General features: G+C 36.9%; 1 protein-coding gene across 1 annotated transcript in view; it reads left to right on the top strand.

Moving 5' to 3' along the window:
* LOC130681275 (bromodomain adjacent to zinc finger domain protein 2B-like) overlaps positions 1–20334 on the top strand; it is a 113158-nt gene that overhangs the window by 56193 nt on the left and 36631 nt on the right. The window contains exon 7 of the mRNA XM_057493912.1: positions 19272–19334. Within this exon, the coding sequence (XP_057349895.1) occupies positions 19272–19334 (63 nt within the window). The remainder of the gene's footprint in view (positions 1–19271; positions 19335–20334) is intronic.

The raw sequence follows: 20334 nt of genomic DNA, 5'->3' as shown, positions 1-20334 counted from the left end.
ACCTATTTCTGTGCTTAAGAGAATAATGAATGCCTTTTGTTGACTTGATTAAAGATTAAATTCAAAGTGTACTTAGGTCTGAAGTTCTAAATCTAAAGAAATATTTCAAATGTGTATCCAGTGCAACCTTCTCTAACACTTGTAAATAAAACAAAAGATACACTTGTATGTTTATTTTTGTCAAGCTATAATATTCAAAACCTAGGATCACAATCAGCAAAACCATACAATGTGATCAGTCTTCTAAAATCACAACAGAAATTCCAGAAATCTCATTATCCTGCAGGGGATCAATCACATCAATTGAAAAAAAGAAATAAAAATGTATTAAAGTATAGTTTCAAAAGGTACAACTAGCATTGGAAATAGGGGTTAGTATTGTAGTAAACGGTAGTATAAAATGTGTTTACTCTGAAAGTCCTAGGAGAGCTGCAATTTGCAAGTATGGGTATTTAGGTGTATTCTTTTAAAAGTATCCTCATCAGTGCCAATTTGGGACTTTCAATGGGATATATGAATTAAAAATTGTTAACGATGTACTTATAGCATATGGAATGGTTTTTTAAAATGAAAATGTCACATTATCAAAATTTAGATTGCTGAATTCAAACAATAGCTAGTACATGACATTTAGAGAATTTGAGCACCACTTATAATTTACTACAAATTATTTCTGTATTTGGCCTGCTGCATTTATTGAAAGAAATGTCATTTATCATGTTACGGCAATTGTTAATACTTCACACAATCGTGATGTACTGTGCACTTTTTAAAACCTTTTTAATATAATTGTGACAGTGAGAAAAAGAGCAAGTGCCTCCCCTATTTTATGCAAGAGTAGTTCTATTTGTTCAAGTTCATGCAATGAGTGACAGTAACTCAGGACTATCCTTAGGTGTCCTGATTTCCTGATAGACTGTTTTATCCTACTTGTCTGTCCAATATTTATTTCCGAATGAGTATTACTTGTACTTGCAAATATTTATAAAGACTTGAGTTTAACCAGCTTGGTTTATGTTGTTTCTATATACTTATTTAGCATTTGTATTTTAAAATTGTTTTGAGACATTTTATAAAGTCATAGCAATTTAAGACAGGTGGCATGTATATAATGTTAAAGTAAATAATTAAAATTTATATCGAGCATGGGCAACCTTTGGTAAATCTGTACTTACATCTTTCATTATTTGATTCCACTTAAATACCTTCCACCTAGATAGTTAATTATCTAAAATTGTCATAATTTTTCCTGTAGGAAAGAATTAAGAGAATACAACAAATCAGAATGGAAAAAGAACTTCGAGCCCAGCAAATTCTAGAGGTAGAATTCTTAAATTTCATATGATTAAAGTAATATAGCCATGTATTTTAAAGTCTGAAAAATGAAAATTTTATCAGTCTGTTCTCTCACTCATACAAATTAACTTGTCCTTCACAAGTTATCTGTAAACATAATGTATAGAATAAGGACCTCTCTGAACCATACTTAGCAAGTTTATCTAATCCTAATAGTAAAAATCCAGGAAATAAGTAAAGGAAAAAAAAGAAAGGGGAAACCTCTCAATAGCCAATATAGTCATAAAGATCATATGCTAAAACTCACGCTCTTAACTTTTCAAAATGTCATTAAGTCTTATAGTTAGATACCTGCTTTTCATTTAGAAATAAAACATGACAAAAGTAAAAGTAAGTGTTTAATGTGGAAATATTTTAACCAGGTTTGTTTTCTGAGTTCAGCAGAACTGGGCTGACAGAATAGGGCTCAAGGACATGCTGGCAACAGCAAAAGGAATAGCTAAAAGACAGCAAGGGAAAATAGGATAAACAGAAACTCCAAACCCTAGCAACAGTCTGTAATCTGGTAGTTAAATAGGAAGCAATTTTCAACACCTTACGGGCCCAAAGGCATTTCTGTTATCAAACTGTGTAGTATAGTAACTGATGTCAAGAATAACTGCCCAAGTCCTCAAGAAAAAGCCAAATTATGTTAAGTGTACTGTGTCTAAGCTGTACATGTATATGTCTCAAAATTATCCAAAGTACTTTTGTCCAAAACAAGCTTTTTAATGTTGAAAATTACTATAACCCAAACCCTTAGCTGTTCAGGAAACTGTTGCCATAAAAATTGGCTTATTCCCTGAGCAAGGCGGTTAGCTGAGGTTTTCACAGTTACAGATCTTTTCCTTCTAAAAACATATACACATATTCCCTTACCCATTTCAAATTAATTTTAAAACGCTACAAATTGAAAATATTAAATTACATTGGCAATTACTACTGGATAATTATGAAGCTACTAGTTAATGACTTGAAGATCATAAAGCTCAAATTTGATAGCATGAGCTTGATATTCAGGATGTGCTTCATGAAAGGTTATGTTTCTATTATATTAGGGAAAAAAACCTTGAATTTAACCACAGTAGGTTAAATCGGGTTTAATTTTTCATTTAAGTTATTTAAGTAATGGATTTATCTCAAATTTTAAGTATTACAAAAGAAACTTCAAATAAAGTAGACACATGCATTTTAAAATGTTACTTATTTGTCCTTTAACCTTTATTGTTAAAATCTATCCCGTTTTTTTAAACTTTCTACACTGATCATGTTTTACTTTAAAAAATCAGAGAACAAACAACAAATGACCTAACATCACTTTTCTGTAATTAAGTTTTAAGGTAAAATAACACTCAAATTATTTCAGAATTTTTACAGAGTTTGAAGAAGAAAGCCTGACATACTGTTACGATTTAAGAATTTTTTGTATATCTTAAGTGTAATCTATACTTTAGAAATGAAATTAGTACGTTAAACGTAACAAACTGAGGGGAAATCTGTAATTGTCTACATACATGTTACATACTGTATTGTACCTTGCGAGGCATGGAGCCCCATTTTCAGGTCTAGGATTATATTCAGTTTGTGGTGGTGCTGTTGCATGACTTTGAGACCTATTTTATATGCACAGGCTAAGAGGATAAAGAAGGAAGAAGCTGCAAAAGCCAAATTTTTGGAGGCTGAGAAACGAAAACAGGTAAATGTTGAGGACAGTCATAGTTCTTACCTTTTTCTATTTATTTTGTTATCCTTAATCCACTATGACATGAAGAACATTATGTTTACTAGGCTCGCTCCTTCACCAAGTCCCCCCCACAAAACCCTTTCCAGTCACTGTCTATCAGCATAGTAAGATGTTGTAGAATCACCACTTGTCTTCCCTGCACTGCACAGCCCTCCCCGGGCCCCCACCCCACATTATACATGCTAATCGTAATGCCCTCTTTATTTTTCCCCTGCCCTTATCCCTCCCTTTTCATCCATCCTTCCCAGTTACTTTCCCTTTGGTAACTGTGAGTCCGTTCTTGGGTTCTGTGATTGTGCTGCTGTTTTGTTCCTTCAGTTTTTCTTTGTTCTTATACTCCACATATGAGTGAAGTCATTTGTTACTTGTCTTTCTCCGCCTGGCTTATTTCACTGAGCATAATACCCTCTAGATCCATCCATATTGTTGCAAATGGTAGGATTTGTTTTGTTCTTATGGCTGAAGAATACTCCACTGTGTATATGTACCACCTCTTCTTTATCCATTCATCTACTGATGGACACTTAGGTTGCTTTCATTTCTTGGCTATTGTAAATAGTGCTGTGATGAACATAGTGGTGGATGTGTCTTTTTCAAACTGGGCTGCTGCATTCTTAGGGTAAATTCCTAGAAGTGGAATTCCTGGGTCGAATGGTTTGTCTATTTTGAGCTTTATGAAGAACATCCATTCTACATTCCACAATGGTTGAACTAATTTACATTCCCACCAGCAGTGTAGGAGGCTTCCCCTCTCACTACAACCTCGCTAACATTTGTTGTTTGTCTTTTGGATGGTGGCGATCGGTACTGGGTGAGGTGATATCTCGTGCTTTTAATTTGCATTTCTCTGATGACAAGCGATGTGGAGCATCTTTTCATGTGTCTGTTGGCCATCTGAATTTCTTCTTTGGAGAACTGCCTGTTCAGCTCCTCTACTAATTTTTTAATTGGATAATTCACTTTTTATTTGTTGAGGTGCATGAGCTCTTTATATATTTTGGATGTCAACCCTTTATCGGATCTGTCATTTATGAATATATTCTCCCATACTGCAGGGTACCTTTCTGTTCTAATGATGGCGTCCTTTGATGTACAGAGGCTTTTCAGCTTGATATAGTCCCACTTGTTCATTTTTGCCTTTGTTTCCCTTGCCCGGGGAGATACGTGCATGAAGAAGTTGCTCATGTTTATGTCCAAGAAAGTTTTGCCCATGTTTTCTTTAAAGAGTTTTATGGTTTCATGACTTACAATCAGATCTTTGATCCATTCTGAGATTTCTTTTGTTTATGGGGTTAGACAATAATCTGGTTTCATTCCCTTACATGTAGTTGTCCAGTTTTTGAATACTGTGGCTTTGTAGTAGAGCTTGAAGTTGGGTAGTGAGATCCCCCCCCCCCACTTTATTCTACCTTCTCAGGATTGCTTTGGCTCTTCGGGGTCTTTGGTGTTTCCATATGAATTTTTGAACTCTTTGTTCCAGTTCGTTGAATAATGTTGTTGTTAATTTGGTAGTGATTGCATCAAGCCTGCATATTGGTGTGGGCATATTAGAGTTTTTTTTTGTACAGTATCATGTCATCTGCCAATAGTGACAGTTTAACCTCTTCTTTACCAGTTTGGGTTCCTTGTATTTCTTTGTTTTGTCTAATTCCCGTGCCTAGGACCTCCAGTATTATGTTGAATAACAGTGGGGAGAATGGAGATCCCTGTCTTGTTCCCGCTCTCAGAGGAAAAGCTTTCAGCTTCTCACTATTATGTATGGTGTTGGCTGTGGGCTTATCATATATTGCCTTTATTATGTTGAGGTATTTGCCCTCCATACCCATTTTGTTGAGACTTCTTGTCATGAATGAATGTTGAATTTTGTCGAATGCTTTTTCAGAATCTATGGAGATGGTCATGTGGTGTTGGTCCTTTTTATTTATGTGGTGGATGATGTTGGTTGGTTTTCCAATGTTGTACCATCCTTGCATCTCTGGGATGAATCCCACTTGGTCATGGTGTATGATCTTTTTGATGTATTTTTGAATTTGGTTTGGTAGTATTTTGTTGAGTATTTTTGCATCTACGTTCATCAGAGATATTTGTCTGTAATATTCTTTCTTGGTGGGGTCTTTGCCTGGTTTTGATATTAGGGTGATGTTGGCTTCATAGAATGAGTTTGGGAGTATTGCCTCCTCTTCTATTTTTTGGAAAACTTTAAGGAGAATGGGTATTATTTCTTCTCTGTATGTCTGATGAAATTCTGAAGTAAATCCATCTGGCCCGGGGTTTTGTTCCTGGGAAGGTTTTTGATTACCGCTTCAATTTCTTTGCTTTTAATTGGTTTGTTTAGATTTTGTGTTTCTTCCTTGGTCAGTCTTGGAAGGTTGTATTTTTCTAAGAAGTCCATTTCTTCTAGGATTTCCAGCTTATTAGCATACAGGTTTTCATAGTATTCTCTAACAATTCTTTGTATTTCTATGGGGTTCATCGTGATTTTTCCTTTCTCGTTTCTGATTCTGTTGGTGTGTGTTGATTCTCTTTTTCTCTTGATAAGTCTGGCTGGAGGCTTGTCTATTTTGTTTATTTTCTGAAAGAACCATCTCTTGGTTTCATTGATTTTTTTTTTCTATATATTGTTCTGAATTCTATTTATTTCTTCGTTGATCTTTATTATGTCCCTCCTTCTGCTGACTTTAGGCCTCATTCGTTCTTCTTTTTCCAATTTCGATAATTGTGACATTTGACTGTTCATTTGGGATTTTTCTTCCTTCTTTAAATATGGTGGATTGCTATATACTTTCTCTTAAGACTGCTTTTGCTGCATCCCACAGAACTTGGGGCATTGTGTTATTGTCATTTGTTTCCATATATTCCTTCATCTATATTTTAATCTGGTTGTTGATCCATTGATTATTTAGGAGCACGTTGCTAAGCCCCCATGTGTTTGTGGGCCTTTTTTGCTTTCTTTGTACAATTTAGTTCTAGTTTTATTCCTTTGTGGTCTGAAAAGTTGGTTGGTAGAATTTCAATTTTTTTGAATTTACTGAGGCTCTTCTTGTGGCCTAGTATTTGGTCTATTCTGGAGAATGTTCCATGTGCACTTGAGAAGAATGTGTATCGTGTTGCTTTTGGATATAGAGTTCTATAGATGTCTATTTGGTCCATCTGTTCTAGTTTGTTGTTCAGCGCCTCTGTATGCTTAGTTATTTTCTGTCTGGGAGATCTATCCTTTGGAGTGTGTGGTGTATTTAAGTCTCCCAAAAGGAATGCTTTGCATTCTATATGCTCCTTTTAGTTCTGTTGGTATTTGTTTCACATATGGTGGTGCTCCTGTGTTGGGTGCATAAATATTTTTAATGGTTATATCCTCTTGTTGCAGTGACCACTTTATCATTACGTAATGCTCTTCTTTATCTATTGTGACTTTCTTTATTTTTAAGTCTATTTTGTCTGCTTGTAGTACTGCAACTCCTGCTTTTTTCTCCCTGTTGTTTGCGTGGAATATCATTTTCCATCCCTTGACTTTTAGTCTCTGTATGTGTTTCGGTTTGAGGTGGGTCTCTTGTAAGCAGCAAATAGATGGGTCTTGCTTTTTTATCCATTGTATTACTCTGTGTCTTTTGATTGTTGCATTCAGTTTATTTACATTTACGGTGATTATTGAAAGATATGTACTTATTGCCATTGTAGGCTTTAGATTTGTAGTTACCAAAGGTTCAAGGTTCGCTTCTTTAGTATCTTACTGCCTAACTTCACTTGCTTATTGAGCAGTTACAGACACTGTGTGGTAATTCTTTATTTCTCTCCTTTCTTATTCCTCCTCCTCCATTCTTTATATGTTGCGTGTTTTATTCTGTGCTCTTTTGTGTTTTATTCTGTGCTGCTTTTGTGTGTAGTTTATATTATCTTTTGCCTTTAGTTAGTATTTGGTTGGTCTGCTTTCTCTGTTGTGATTTTATTTTCTCTGGTGACATCTGTTTAGCCTTAGGCATGCTCCTATCTAGAGCTGCCCCTGTACATTACCCTGTCAAGGTGGTTTGTGGGAGGTAAATTCCCTCAACTTTTGCTTGTCTGGGCATTGTTTACTCCCTCCTTCATATTTAAATAATAATCGTGCTGGATAGAGTATTCTTGGTTCAAGGCCCTTCTGTTTGGTTGCATTAAATATATCATGCCATTCTGTTCTGGCCTGTAAGGTTTCTGCTGACAAGTCTGATGATATCCTGATGGGTTTTCCTTTGTTGGTGACCTTTTTCCTCTCTCTAGCTCTCTTTAAGACTCTTCCTAGTCATTGATGTTTGCCATTTTAATTATTGTGTGTCTTGGTGTTGTCCTCTTTGGAATTCTGTGTGCTTCCGTGGTCTGAGCAACTATTTCCTCCTCCATTTTGGAGAAGTTTTCAGCAATTGTTTCTTGTAGGACACTTTCTGTCCCTTTTTTCTCGCTTCCTCTTCTGGTACCCCTATAATCTGAAGATTGTTCCGTTTGTTTGGCCACGCCACACAGTTCACTTAATATTCTTTCATTCTTGGACATCCTTTTATCTCTCTCTGCGTCAGCTTCTCTGCGTTCCTGTTCTCTGATTTCTATTCCATCAAAGGCCTCTTGCACCTCATCCAGTCTGCTCGTAAGTCCTTCCAGAGATTGTTTTATTTCTGTAATCTCCCTCCAGACTTCATGCCTTAGCACTTGCATATTTCTCCGAAGATCCGTCAGCATGGTTATGACCTTTATTTTGAATTATTTTTCAGGTAGAGTGGTTAGGTCTATCTCCCCAGGTTCCTTCTGAGGGGTGGATGTCTGGGTTAGTCTGGTCTGTATCAAATTCTTCTGTCTTTTCATGTCAATGGAAATAGTTGTGGGGAGCTGGCATGTATGTCGGCTGGGTGAAGGTCCCTTCTTGCTGGTTTGTGGCCTTCCTCTCCTGGGTAAACGGCGACACCTAGCGGCTTGTGCTGGGCAGCTGTGCGCAGACAGGATTTCTTATTCTTGCCCGGCGGTTGTGGAGGAAGCTCTGCTCTGCTGCCGTGGGAGTGGCCGGCCTCAGCCTGCTGTTCTGCTATGGCGGAGCCACGTCGGAGGGGAAATGGGAGGGAGGCTGTTTGTCACCGTGAGGGGCCTCCGGGTAGCGCTGCCACCCAGGGTGTTGGGGCGCCCAGAGTTCCCCAGAATTCCCAGTTACTGGGCTGATTGCGCCGTGGCGTTTCCGTCCACCTGTGAGGCTACTGTCCCTTGAACACTTTCAAAAAGCACTCACTTTACTTTGTCCCAGGGGCTCTGGCTGTGGGGACAGCTCTCAGGTTTTACTTTCCCGTTTCTCTAGTATCCAGCTCACCACACGCTGTGTGTCTGTGCTCCTGGTGCGGATGTCTGGGGCTGGGTATTTAGCAGTCCTGGGCTCCCTCTCCCTCCCCGCTCTGACTCCTCTCCTCCTGCCTGGAGTTGAAGTGTGGGGCACTCGTGTTCCGCCAGCCTGTGGCTTCCATCTTTCCCCCTACGGAGGTGCTGGGTTCTCGCAGTTGTGGATGTAGCATGGTTGTTGTCTTGTATCTTCTGGTCTCTCTTTTAGGGATAGTCGTATTTGTTGTATTTTCGAAAATATACGTGGTTTTTGGAGGAGGTTTCCCCGCTCTACTCACACCGCCATCTTGGCTCCTTTCACTGTAATGATTTATAAATAATGCTTATCTCTGCTATTGCTAATGAAAGCACTACCAAGTATATATTCGTATATCCATATAAATCACTCAGACTAATAGGAAGCTCTACACTGGGTGAGTAAAGGCCAAGATTCTATACCTATTTCTGTGCTTAAGAGAATAATGAATGCCTTTTGTTGACTTGATTAAAGATTAAATTCAGAGTATACTTAGGTCTGAAGTTCTAATCTAAATAAATATTTCAAATGTGTATCCAGTTCAACCTTCTCTAACACTTGTAAATAAAACAAAAGATACACTTGTATGTTTATTTTTGTCAAGCTATAATATTCAAAACCTAGGATCACAATCAGCAAAATCATACAATGTGATCAGTCTTCTAAAATCACAACAGAAATTCCAGAAATCTCATTATCCTGCAGGGGATCAATCACATCAATTGAAAAAAAGAAAGAAAAATGTATTAAAGTATAGCTTCAAAAGGTACAACTAGCATTGGAAATAGGGGTTAGTATTGTAGTAAACAGTAGTATAAAATGTGTTGGCTCTGAAAGTCCTAGGAAAGCTGCAATTTGCAAGTATGGTATTTAGGTGTATTCTTTTAAAAGTATCCTCATCAGTGCCAATTTGGGACTTTAAAAGGGATATATGAATTTAAAATTGTTAACGATGTGCTTATAGCATATGGAATGGTTTTTTAAAATGAAAATGTCACATTATCAAAATTTAGATTGCTGAATTCAAACAATAGCTAGTACATGACATTTGGAGAATTTGAGCACCACTTATAATTTATTACAAATTATTTCTGTATTTGGCCTGCTGCATTTATTGAAAGAAATGTCATTTATCATGTTACGGCAATTGTTAATACTTCACACAATCGTGATGTACTGTGCACTTTTTAAAACTTTTTTAATATAATTGTGACAGTGAGAAAAAGAGCAAATGCCTCCCCTATTTTATGCAAGAGTAGTTCTATTTGTTCAAGTTCATGCAATGAGTGACAGTAACTCAGGACTATCCTTAGGTGTCCTGATTTCCTGATAGACTGTTTTATCCTACTTGTCTGTCCAATATTTATTTCCGAATGAGTATTACTTGTACTTGCAAATATTTATAAAGACTTGAGTTTAACCAGCTTGGTTTATGTTGTTTCTATATACTTATTTAGCATTTGTATTTTAAAATTGTTTTGAGACATTTTATAAAGTCATAGCAATTTAAGACAGGTGGCATGTATATAATGTTAAAGTAAATAATTAAAATTTATATCGAGCATGGGCAACCTTTGGTAAATCTGTACTTACATCTTTCATTATTTGATTCCACTTAAATACCTTCCACCTAGATAGTTAATTATCTAAAATTGTCATAATTTTTCCTATAGGAAAGAATTAAGAGAATACAACGAATCAGAATGGAAAAAGAACTTCGAGCCCAGCAAATTCTAGAGGTAGAATTCTTAAATTTGATATGTTTAAAGTAATATAGCCATGTATTTTAAAGTCTGAAAAATGAAAATTTTATTAGTCTTTTCTCTTCTCTCACTCATACAAATTAACATGTCCATCACAAATTATCTGTATACATATTGCTTCGAATAAGGACCTCTCTGAACCTTACTTAGCAAGTTTATCTAATCCTAATAGTGAAAATCCACGAAATAAGAAAAAAAAAAGGGGAAACCTCTCAATAGCCAATATAGTCATAATGATCATATGCTAAAACTCATGCTCTTTACTTTTCAAAACTTCATTAAGTCTTATATTTAGATACCTGGTTTTCATTTAGAAATGAAACATGACAAAAGTAGGAGTGTTCAATGTGCCAACAGTTTAACCATCTTTGTTTTCTGAGTTCGGACAGAACTTGGCTGACAGAATAAGGCTCAAGGACATGCTGGCAACAGCAAAAGGAATAGCTAAGACAGCAAGGGAAAATAGGATAAACAGAAACTCCAAACCCTAGCAACAGTCTGTAATCTTGTAGTTAAAAAGGAAGCAATTTTCAACACCTTTATGGCCAAAAGGCATTTCTGTTATCAAACTGTGTAGTAGAGTAACTTATGTCAAGAATAACTGCCCAAGTCCTCAAGAAAAAGTCAAATTATGTTAAGTGTACTGTGTCTAAGCTGTACATGTATATGTCTCAAAATTATTCAAAGTACTTTTGTCCAAAATAAGCTTTTTAATGTTGAAAATTATTATAACCCAAACCCTTAGCTGTTCAGGAAACTGTTGCCATAAAAATTGGCTTATTCCCTGAGCAAGGCGGTTAGCTGAGGTTTTCACAGTTACAGGTTTTTTCCTTGCAGAAACATGTACACATATTCCCTTACCCATTTCAAATGAATTTTAAAACACTCCAAATTGAAAATATTAAAGTACTTTGGCAATTACTACTAGATAATTATGAAGCTACTAGTTAATGACTTGAAGATTATAAAGTTCAAAAAATAAACCTTGAATTTAACCACAGTAGGTTAAATCGGGTTTAATGTTTCATTTAAGTTATTTAAGTAATGGATTTATCTCAAATTTAAGTATTACAAAAGAAACTTCAAATAAAGTAGACACGTGCATTTTAAAATGTTACTTATTTGTCCTTTAACCTTTATTGTTAAAATCTATTCTGTTTTTCTAAACTTTCTACACTGATGATGTCGTACTTTAAAAAATCAGAGAACAAGCAACAAATGACATAACATCACTTTTCTGTGATTAAGTTTTAAGGTAAAATAACACTCAAATTATTTCAGAATTTTTACAGAGTTTGAAGAAGAAAGCCTGGCATACTGTTACGATTTAAGAATTTTTTTGTATATTTTAAGTGTAATCTATACATTAGAAATGAAATTAGTATGTTAAACGTAACAAACTGAAGGGAAATCTGTAATTGTCTACATACATGTTACATACTGTTTTGAACCTTGTGAGGCATGGAGCCCCATTTTCAAGTGTAAGGTCATATTCAGGTTGTGGTGGTGCTGTTGCATGACTTTGAGACCTATTTTATATGCACAGGCTAAGAGGATAAAGAAGGAAGAAGCTGCAAAAGCCAAATTTTTGGAGGCTGAGAAACGAAAACAGGTAAATGTAGAGGACAGTCAGAGTTTTTAGTTTTTCAAATTTATTTAGTTTTTGAAATTTATTGATTAAGTATTATTTATTTATTTTAAATGAATTTTGTTATCCTTAATCCACAATGACATGAATAGCATTATATTTACTAGGCTCCCTCCTTCACCTAGTCCCCCCCACAAACCCTATTATAGTCACTGTCCATCAGTGTAGTAAGAAGTTGTAGAATCACTACTTGTCTTCCGTGCATTGCACAGCCCTCCCCGGGCCCCCACACCACCTTATACATGCTAATCGTAATGCCCCCTTTAATTTTACCCTGCCCTCATCCCTCCCTTCCCACCCATCCTCCCCAGTCCCTTTCCCTTTGGTAACTGTGAGTCCATTCTTGGGTTCTGTGATTGTGCTGCTGTTTTGTTCCCTCAGTTTTTCTTTGTTCTTATACTCCACATATGGGTGAAGTCATTTGGGACTTGTCTTTCTCCGCCTCGCTTATTTCACTGAGCATAATATCCTCTTGCTCCATCCATGTTGTTGCAAATGGAAGGATTTGTTTTCTTCTTTTGGGTGAATAATATTTCACTGTGCATATGTACCACCTCTTCTTTACCCATTCATCTACTGATGGACACTTAGGTTGCTTCCATTTCTTGGCTATTGTAAATAGTGCTGCGATAAACATAGGGGTGCATCTGTCTTTTTCAAACAGGGCTGCTGTATTCATAGGGTAAATTCCGAGAAGTGGGATTCCTGGGTCAAATGGTATTTGTATTTTGAGCTTTCTGTGGAACCTCCATACTGCTTTCTAGAATGGTTGAACTAATTTACATTCCCACCAGCAGTGTAGGAGGGTTCCCCTTCCTTCACAACCTCACCAACATTTGTTGTTCTTTGTGTTTTGGATGGTGTCGATCCTTACTGTTGTGAGGTGATAACTCATTTTGGTTTTAATTTGCATTTCTCTGATGACTAGCGATGTGGAGCATCTTTTCACGTGCCTGTTGGCCATCTGAATTTCTTCTTTGGAGAACTGTCTGTTCAGCTCCTCTGGTCATTTTTTAATTGGATTATTTGCTTTTTGTGTCCTTAGGTGCATGAGCTCTTTATATATTTTGGATGTCCACCCTTTATCAGATATGTCATTTATGAATATATTCTCCCATACTGCAGTTTACCTTTTTGTTCTAATGAAGGTGTCCTTTGCTGTACATATGCTTTTCAGCTTGATATAGTCCCACTTGTTCATTTTTGCTTTTGTTTCCCTTACCCGGGTAAATACGTTCATGAAGAAGTTGCTCGTGTTCATGTACAAGAAAGTTTTGCCTATGTTTTCTTTTACGAGTTTTATGGTTTCATGACTTACATTCAGATCTGTGATCCATTCTGAGTTTACTTTTTTGTATGGTGGTCGACAATAATACGGTTTCTTTCTCTTACATATTGTTTTCCAATTTTTGAATATTGTGGCTTTGTAGTAGAGCTTGAAGTTGGGGAGTGAGATCCCCCCCACTTTATACTTCCTTCTCAGGATTGCCTTGGCTATTTTGGGTCTTTGGTGTTCCCATATGAAGGTTTGAACTATTCGTTGCAGTTCATTGAAGAATGTTGTTGGTAATTTGATAGGGTTTGCAACAAGTCTGCTTATTGGTGTGGACATGATGGCCATTTTGGCGATATTAATTCTTCCTAGCCAGGAGCATGGGATGAGTTTCCATTTTTTAGTGTCCTCTTTAATTTCTCTTAAGAGAGTCTTATAGTTTTCAGGGTATAGGACTTTCACTTCCTTGGTTCGGTTTATTCCTAGGTATTTTATTCTTTTTGATACAGTTGTGAATGGAATTGTTTTCCTGATTTCTCTATTAGTTCATTGTTAGTGTATAGGAAAGCCACAGATTTCTGTGTGTTAATTTTGTATCCTGCAAGTTTGCTGTATTCCGATATCTGTTCTAGTAGTTTTTGAGTGGAGTCTTTATGGTTTTTTATGTACAATATCATGTCATCTGCATATAGTGACAGATTAACCTCTTCTTTACCAGTTTGAATTTCTTGTATTTCTTTGTTTTCTCTAACTCCCGTGCCTAGGACCTCCAGTATTATGTTGAATAACAGTGGGGAGGTTGGGCATCCCTGTTTTGTTCATGATCTCAGAGGAAAAGCTTTCAGCTTCTTGCTATTCAGTATGATGTTGGCTGTGGTCTTATCATATATGGCCATTATGTTGAGGTACTTGCCCTGTATACCGATTTTACTGAGAGTTTTTATCATGAATGGATGTTGAGTTTTGTCCAATGCTTTTTCAGGATCTATGGAAATGGTCATGTGGTTTTTGTCCTTCTTGTTTATGTGTTGGATGATGTTGGTGGATTTTCGAATGTTGTACCATCCTTGCATCCCTGGGATGAGTCCCACTTGGTCATGGTGTTTGATCCTTTTGATGTATTTTTAAATTTGGTTTGCTAATATGTTTTTGAGTATTTTTGTATCTATGTTCATCAGGGATACTGGTCTGTAATTTTCTTTTTTGGTGGGGTCTTTGCCTGGTTTTGGTATTAGGGTGATGTTGGCTTCATAGAATGAGTTTGGGAGTATTCTCTCCTCTTCTATTTTTTGGAAAACTTTAAGGAGAATGGGTATTATGTCTTCTCTGTATGTGTGATAAAATTCTGAGGAAAATCCATCTCTCCCTGGGGTTTTGTTCCTGGGTAGTTGATTACCGCTTCAATTTCTTTGCTGGTAATTGGTTTGTTTAGATTTTGTGTTTCTTCCTTGGTCAGTCTTGGACGGTTGTATTTTTCTAAGAAGTTGTCCATTTCTTCTAGGTTTTCCAGCTTGTTATCATATAGGTTTTCATAGTGTTCTCTAATAATTCTTTGTATTTCTGTGGGGTCTGTCGTGAGTTTTTCTTTCTCATTTCTGATTCTGTTGATGTGTGTTGATTCTGTTTTTCTCTTAATAAGTCTTGCTAGAGCCTTATCTAGTTTGTTTATTTTTTCAAAGAACCAGCTCTTGGTTTCATTGATTTTTTTTTTCTATTTTATTCTTCTCAATTTTATTTATTTGTTCATTGATCTTTATTATGTTCCTCCAGCTGACTTTAGGCCTCATTTGTTCTTTTTCCAATTTCGATAATTGTGACATTAGACTATTCATTTGGGATTGTTCTTCCTTCTTTACATATGCCTGGATTGCTATGTGCTTTTCTCTTAGGACTGCTTTTGCTGCGTCCCTCAGAAGTTGGAGCTTTGTGCTGTTGTTGTCATTTGTTTCCATATATTGCTTGATCTCTATATTAATATGGTCGTTGATCTATTGATTATTTAGGAGCATGTTGTTAAGCCTCCATGTGTTTGTGGGCCTTTTTGCTTTCTTTGTACAATTTAGTTCTAATTTTATTCCTTTGTGGTCTGAAAAGTTGGTTGGTAGAATTTCAATCTTTTGGAATTTACTGAGGCTCTTCTTGTGGCCTAGTATTTGGTCTATTCTGGAGAATGTTCCACGAGCACTTGAGAAGAATGTGTATCCTGTTGCTCTTGTATGTAGAGTTCTATAGATGTCTATTAGTTCCGTCTGTTCTAGTGTGTTCTTCATTGCCTCTGTGTCCTTCCTTATTTTCTGTCTAGTGGATCTGTCCTTTGAAGTGAATGGTGTGTTGACGTCTCCCAAAATGAAAGCATTGCATTCTATTTCCTCCTTTTAGTTTTGTTGGTATTTGTTTCACATATGCTGGTGTGCTGTGTTGGGTGCATATATATTTATAATGGTTATATCCTCTTGTTGCACTGACCCCTTTATCATTATGTAATGCCCTTCTTTATCTCTTGTGACTTTCTTTGTTTTTAAGTCTATTTTGTCTGCTACTAGTACTGCCACACCGGCTTTTGTCTCCCTTTTGTTTGCATGGAATATCATTTTCCATCCCTTGACTTTTTGTCACTGCATGTCTTTGGGTTTGAAGTGGGTCTCTTTTAAGCAGCCAATAGATGGGTCTTGCTTTTTTATCCATTGTATTATTCTGCATCTTTTGATTGGTGCATTCAGTTTATTTACATTTACGGTGATTATTGAAGGATACGTACTTATTGGCATTGCAGGCTTTAGATTTGTGGTTACCAAAGGTTCAAGGTTAGGTTCTTTAGTATCTTACTGCCTAACTTGACTTGCTTATTGAGCAATTGTAGACACTGTCTGGTGATTCTTTATTTCTCTCCTTTCTTATTCTTCCTCCTCCATTCTTTATAAATTGGGTGTTTTATTCTCTGCTCTTTTGTGTTTCCTTTAACTGCCTTTGTGTGTAGTTGATTCTATTTTTTGCCTTCAGTTAGAATTTGGTCTGTCTGCTTTCTTTGCTGTGATTTTATTTTCTCCAGTGACATCTGTTTAGCCTTGGTAGTGCTGCCATCTAGAGCTGTCCGTCTACAATTCCCTGTAAAGGTGGTTTGTGGGAGTTAAATTCCCTCATCTTCTGCTTGTCTGGGAATTGTTTACTCCCTCCTTCATATTAAATGATAAACGTGCTGGATATAGTATTCCTGGTTGAAGGCCCTTCTGTTTCATTGCATTAAATATATCATGCCATTCTCTTCTGGCCTGTAAAGTTTCTGCTCAGAAGTCTGATGATAGCCTGATGGGTTTTTCCTCATAGGTGGCCTTTTTCCTCTCTCTAGCAGCCTTTAAAACTCTATCCTCATCCTTGATCTTTGCCATTTTAATTATTATGTGTCTTGGTGCTGTCCTCTTTGGAGTTCTGTGTGCTCTGTGGTCTGAGGAACTATTTCCTCCCCCATTTCTGGGAAGGTTTCAGCAATTATTTCTTCAAGGACACTTTCTATCCCTTTTTCTCTCTCTTCTTCTTCTGGTACCCCTATAATGCGAAGACTGTTCCGTTTGGTTTGGCCACGCAGTTCTCTTGATATTCTTTCATTCCTGGACATCCTTTTATCTCTCTCTGCATCAACTTCTCTGCGTTCCTGTTCTCTGATTTCTATTCCATTAAAGGCTTCTTGCACCTCATCCAGTCTGCTCTTAAGTCCTTCCAGAGATTGTTTTATTTCTGTAATCTCCCTCTGGACTTCATACCTTAGCTCTTGCATATTTCTCTGAAGATCCATAAGCATGGTTATGACCTTTATTTTGAATTATTTTTCAGGGAGATTGGTTACGTCTATCTCCCGAGGTTCCTTCTCAGGGGAGGATGTCTGGATTAGTCTGGTCTGCATCAAATTCTTCTGTCTTTTCATGGCGATAGAGGTAGTTCTGGGGAGCTGGTGTGTATGTCGCTGGGAGGTCGTCCCTTCTTGCTGGTTTGTGGCCTTCCTCTCCTGGGAGAACGGCGACCCCTAGCGGCTTGTGCTGGGCAGCTGCACGCATACTGGGTTTCTTATTCTTGCCCAGAGGTTGTGGAGGAATCTCTGCCCTGCTTCCATGGGAGAGGCCGGCCTCAGACTACTGTTCTGCTATGGCGGAGCCACGTCAGAGTTGAAATTGGAGGGACGCTGTTTGTCACCGTGAGGGGCCTCCGAGTAGCGCTGCCACCCAGGGGTTCGGGGCGCCCCGAGTTACCCGGTATTCCCAGTAACTGGGCTGATTACACCGGGGTGTTTCCTACAGTTTGAGGCTCCTGTCCCTTTAAGACTTTCAAAAAGCACTCGCTTTTCTTTGTCCCTGGGGCTCCGGCTGTGGGGGCAGCTCGCAGGTTTTACTGTCCCGTTTCTCTAGCATCCAGCTCGCCACTCGCTGTGTGTCTGCTCTCCTAGTGCTTATGGCTGGGGCTGGGAATTTAGCAGTCCTGGGCTCCCTCTCCCTCCCTGCTGTGACTCCTCTCCTCCCGCTAGGAGCTGGGGTAAGAGACGCTCGTGTCCTGCCGGGCTGCGGCTTGTATCTTACCCCCTTCGGAGGCACTGTGTTCTCACAGGTGTGGATGTTGCCTGGCTGTTGTCCTGTATCTTCTGGTCTCACTTTTAGGGATAGTTGTATTTGTTGTATTTTCAAAAATATGTAGGCTTTTTGGAGGAGATTTCCACCGCTCTATTCACGCCGCCATCTTGGCTCCTTCCCCTGCACTGATTTATAAATAATGTTTATCTCTGCTATTGCTAATGAAAGCACTACCAAGTATATATATGTACATCCGTATAAATCACTCAGACTAAAACAACAGCTCTACACTGGGTGAGTTAAGCCCAAGGTTCTATACCTATTTCTGTGCTTAAGAGATTAATGAATGGCTTTTGTAGACATGATTAAAGATTAAATTCAGAGAACACTTTGGTCTCAAGTTCTAATCTAAATAAATATTTCAAATGCGGATCAAATGCAGTGTTCTCTACAACTTGGAAATAAAAGAAAATATACACTTGTATTTTTATTTTTGTGAGCTATAATCAAAACCTAGGTTCACAATGAGCAAAGTCATAGAAAGTGATCAGTCTTCTAAAATCACAGCAGAAATTCCAGAAATCTCATTATCCTACAGTGGATCCCTGCAGGAAATCAATAACATCAATGCAAAAAACGAAATAAAAATGTATTAAAGTATTGCTTCAAAAGGTACAACTAGCATCTGGAAGTAGGGGTGGGTATGGTAATATTTGGTAGTATAGAATGTGTTGGCTCTGAAAATCCTAGGACAGCTGCAATTTACAAGTAGGGCAATTTAGGTGTATTTTTTTAAAACTGTATCCTCATCAGTGCCAATTTAGGACTTTCAAAGGGATTTATGTATGTGAAATTGTTAACGATGTGCTTATAACATATGGAGTGATTTTTTAAAATGAGAATGTAAGGTTAACAAAATTTAGATTGCTGAATTCAAACAATAACTAGTACATTACATTTAGATAATTTGAGCACCACTTATAAGTTACTACAAATTATTTCTGTATTTGGCTTACTGTAGTTATTGAAAGTAATGTAATTTATCACGTTATGGCAATTGTTAATACTTCGTACAATCGTGATGTACTGTGCACTTTTTAAATCGTTTTTAATTTAATTGTGACAGTGAGAAAAAGAGCAAGTGCCTCCCCTATTTTATGCAAGAGTAGTTCTATTTGTCCAAGTTCATGCAATGAGTGACAGTAACTCAGGACCAGCCTTAGGGGTCCTGATTTCCTGATAGACTGTTTTATCCTACTTGTCTGTCCAATATTTATTTCCAAATGAGTATTACTTGTACTTGCAAATATTTATAAAGACTTGAGTTTAACCAGCTTGGTTTATGTTGTTTTTATATACTTATTTAGCATTTGTATTTTAAAATTGTTTTGAGACATTTTATAAAGTCATTCCAATTTAAGACAGGTGGCATATATATAATGTTAAAGTAAATAATTAAAATTTATATCCAGCATGGGTAAAATTTGGTAAATCTGTACTTATATCTTTAATTATTTGATTCCACTTAAATACCTTCCTCCTAGATATTTAGCTTATTATCTAAAATTGTCATAATTTTTCCTACAGGAAAGAATTAAGAGAATACAACAAATGAGAATGGAAAAAGGTCTTCGAGCCCAGCAAATTCTGGAGGTAGAATTCTTAAATTTGATATGATTAAAGTAATATAGTCATGTATTTTAAAGTCTGAAAAATGAAAATTTTATCAGTCTGTTCTCTCACTCATACAAATTAACATGTCCATCACAAATTATCTGTAAACATAATGTATAGAATAAGGACCTCTCTGAACCTTACTTAGCAAGCTTATCTAATCCTAATAGTAAAAATCCAGGAAATAAGTAAAGGAAAAAAAAGAAAGGGGAAACCTCTCAATAGCCAATATAGTCATAAAGATCATACGCTAAAATTCATGTTCTTTACTTTTCACAACGTCATTAAGTCTTATAGTCATACCTGCTTTTCATTTAGAAATGAAACATGACAAAAGTAGGAGTGTTCAATGTGTAAACAGTTTAACCAGCTTTGTTTTCTGAGTTCGGACAGAACTGGGCTGACAGAATAGGGCTCAAGGACATGCTGGCAACAGCAAAAGGAATAGCTGCAAGACAGCAAGGGAAAATAGGATAAACAGAAACTCCAAAGCCTAGCAACAGTCTGTAATCTGGTAGTTAAAAAGGAAGCAATTTTCAACACCTCAATGGCCCAAAGGCATTTCTGTTATCAAACTGTGTATAGTAACTGATGTCAAGAATAACTGCTCAAGTCTTCAAGAAAAAGCCAAATTATGTTAAGTGTACTGTGTCTATCTGAGCTGTACGTGTATATGTCTCAAAATTATCCAAAGTACTTTTGTCCAAAACGAGCTTTTTAATGTTGAAAATTATTATAATCCAAACCCTTAGCTGTTCAGGAAACTGTTGCCATAAAAATTGGCTTATTCCCTGAGCAATACGGTTAGCTGAGGTTTCCACAGTTGCAGGTTTTTTCCTTCTAAAACCATGTACACATATTCCCTTACCCATTTCAAATTAATTTTAAAACCCTCCAAATTGAAAATATTAAAGTACATTGGCAATTACTACTAGATAATTATGAAGCTACTAGATAATGAGTAAGATTATAAAGCTCA

The sequence above is a fragment of the Manis pentadactyla genome, chromosome 16, assembly GCF_030020395.1.
Source record: "Manis pentadactyla isolate mManPen7 chromosome 16, mManPen7.hap1, whole genome shotgun sequence".
NCBI classification, from domain to species: Eukaryota; Metazoa; Chordata; class Mammalia; order Pholidota; family Manidae; genus Manis; species Manis pentadactyla.
This window is presented reverse-complemented; position numbering and strand designations above follow the sequence as displayed.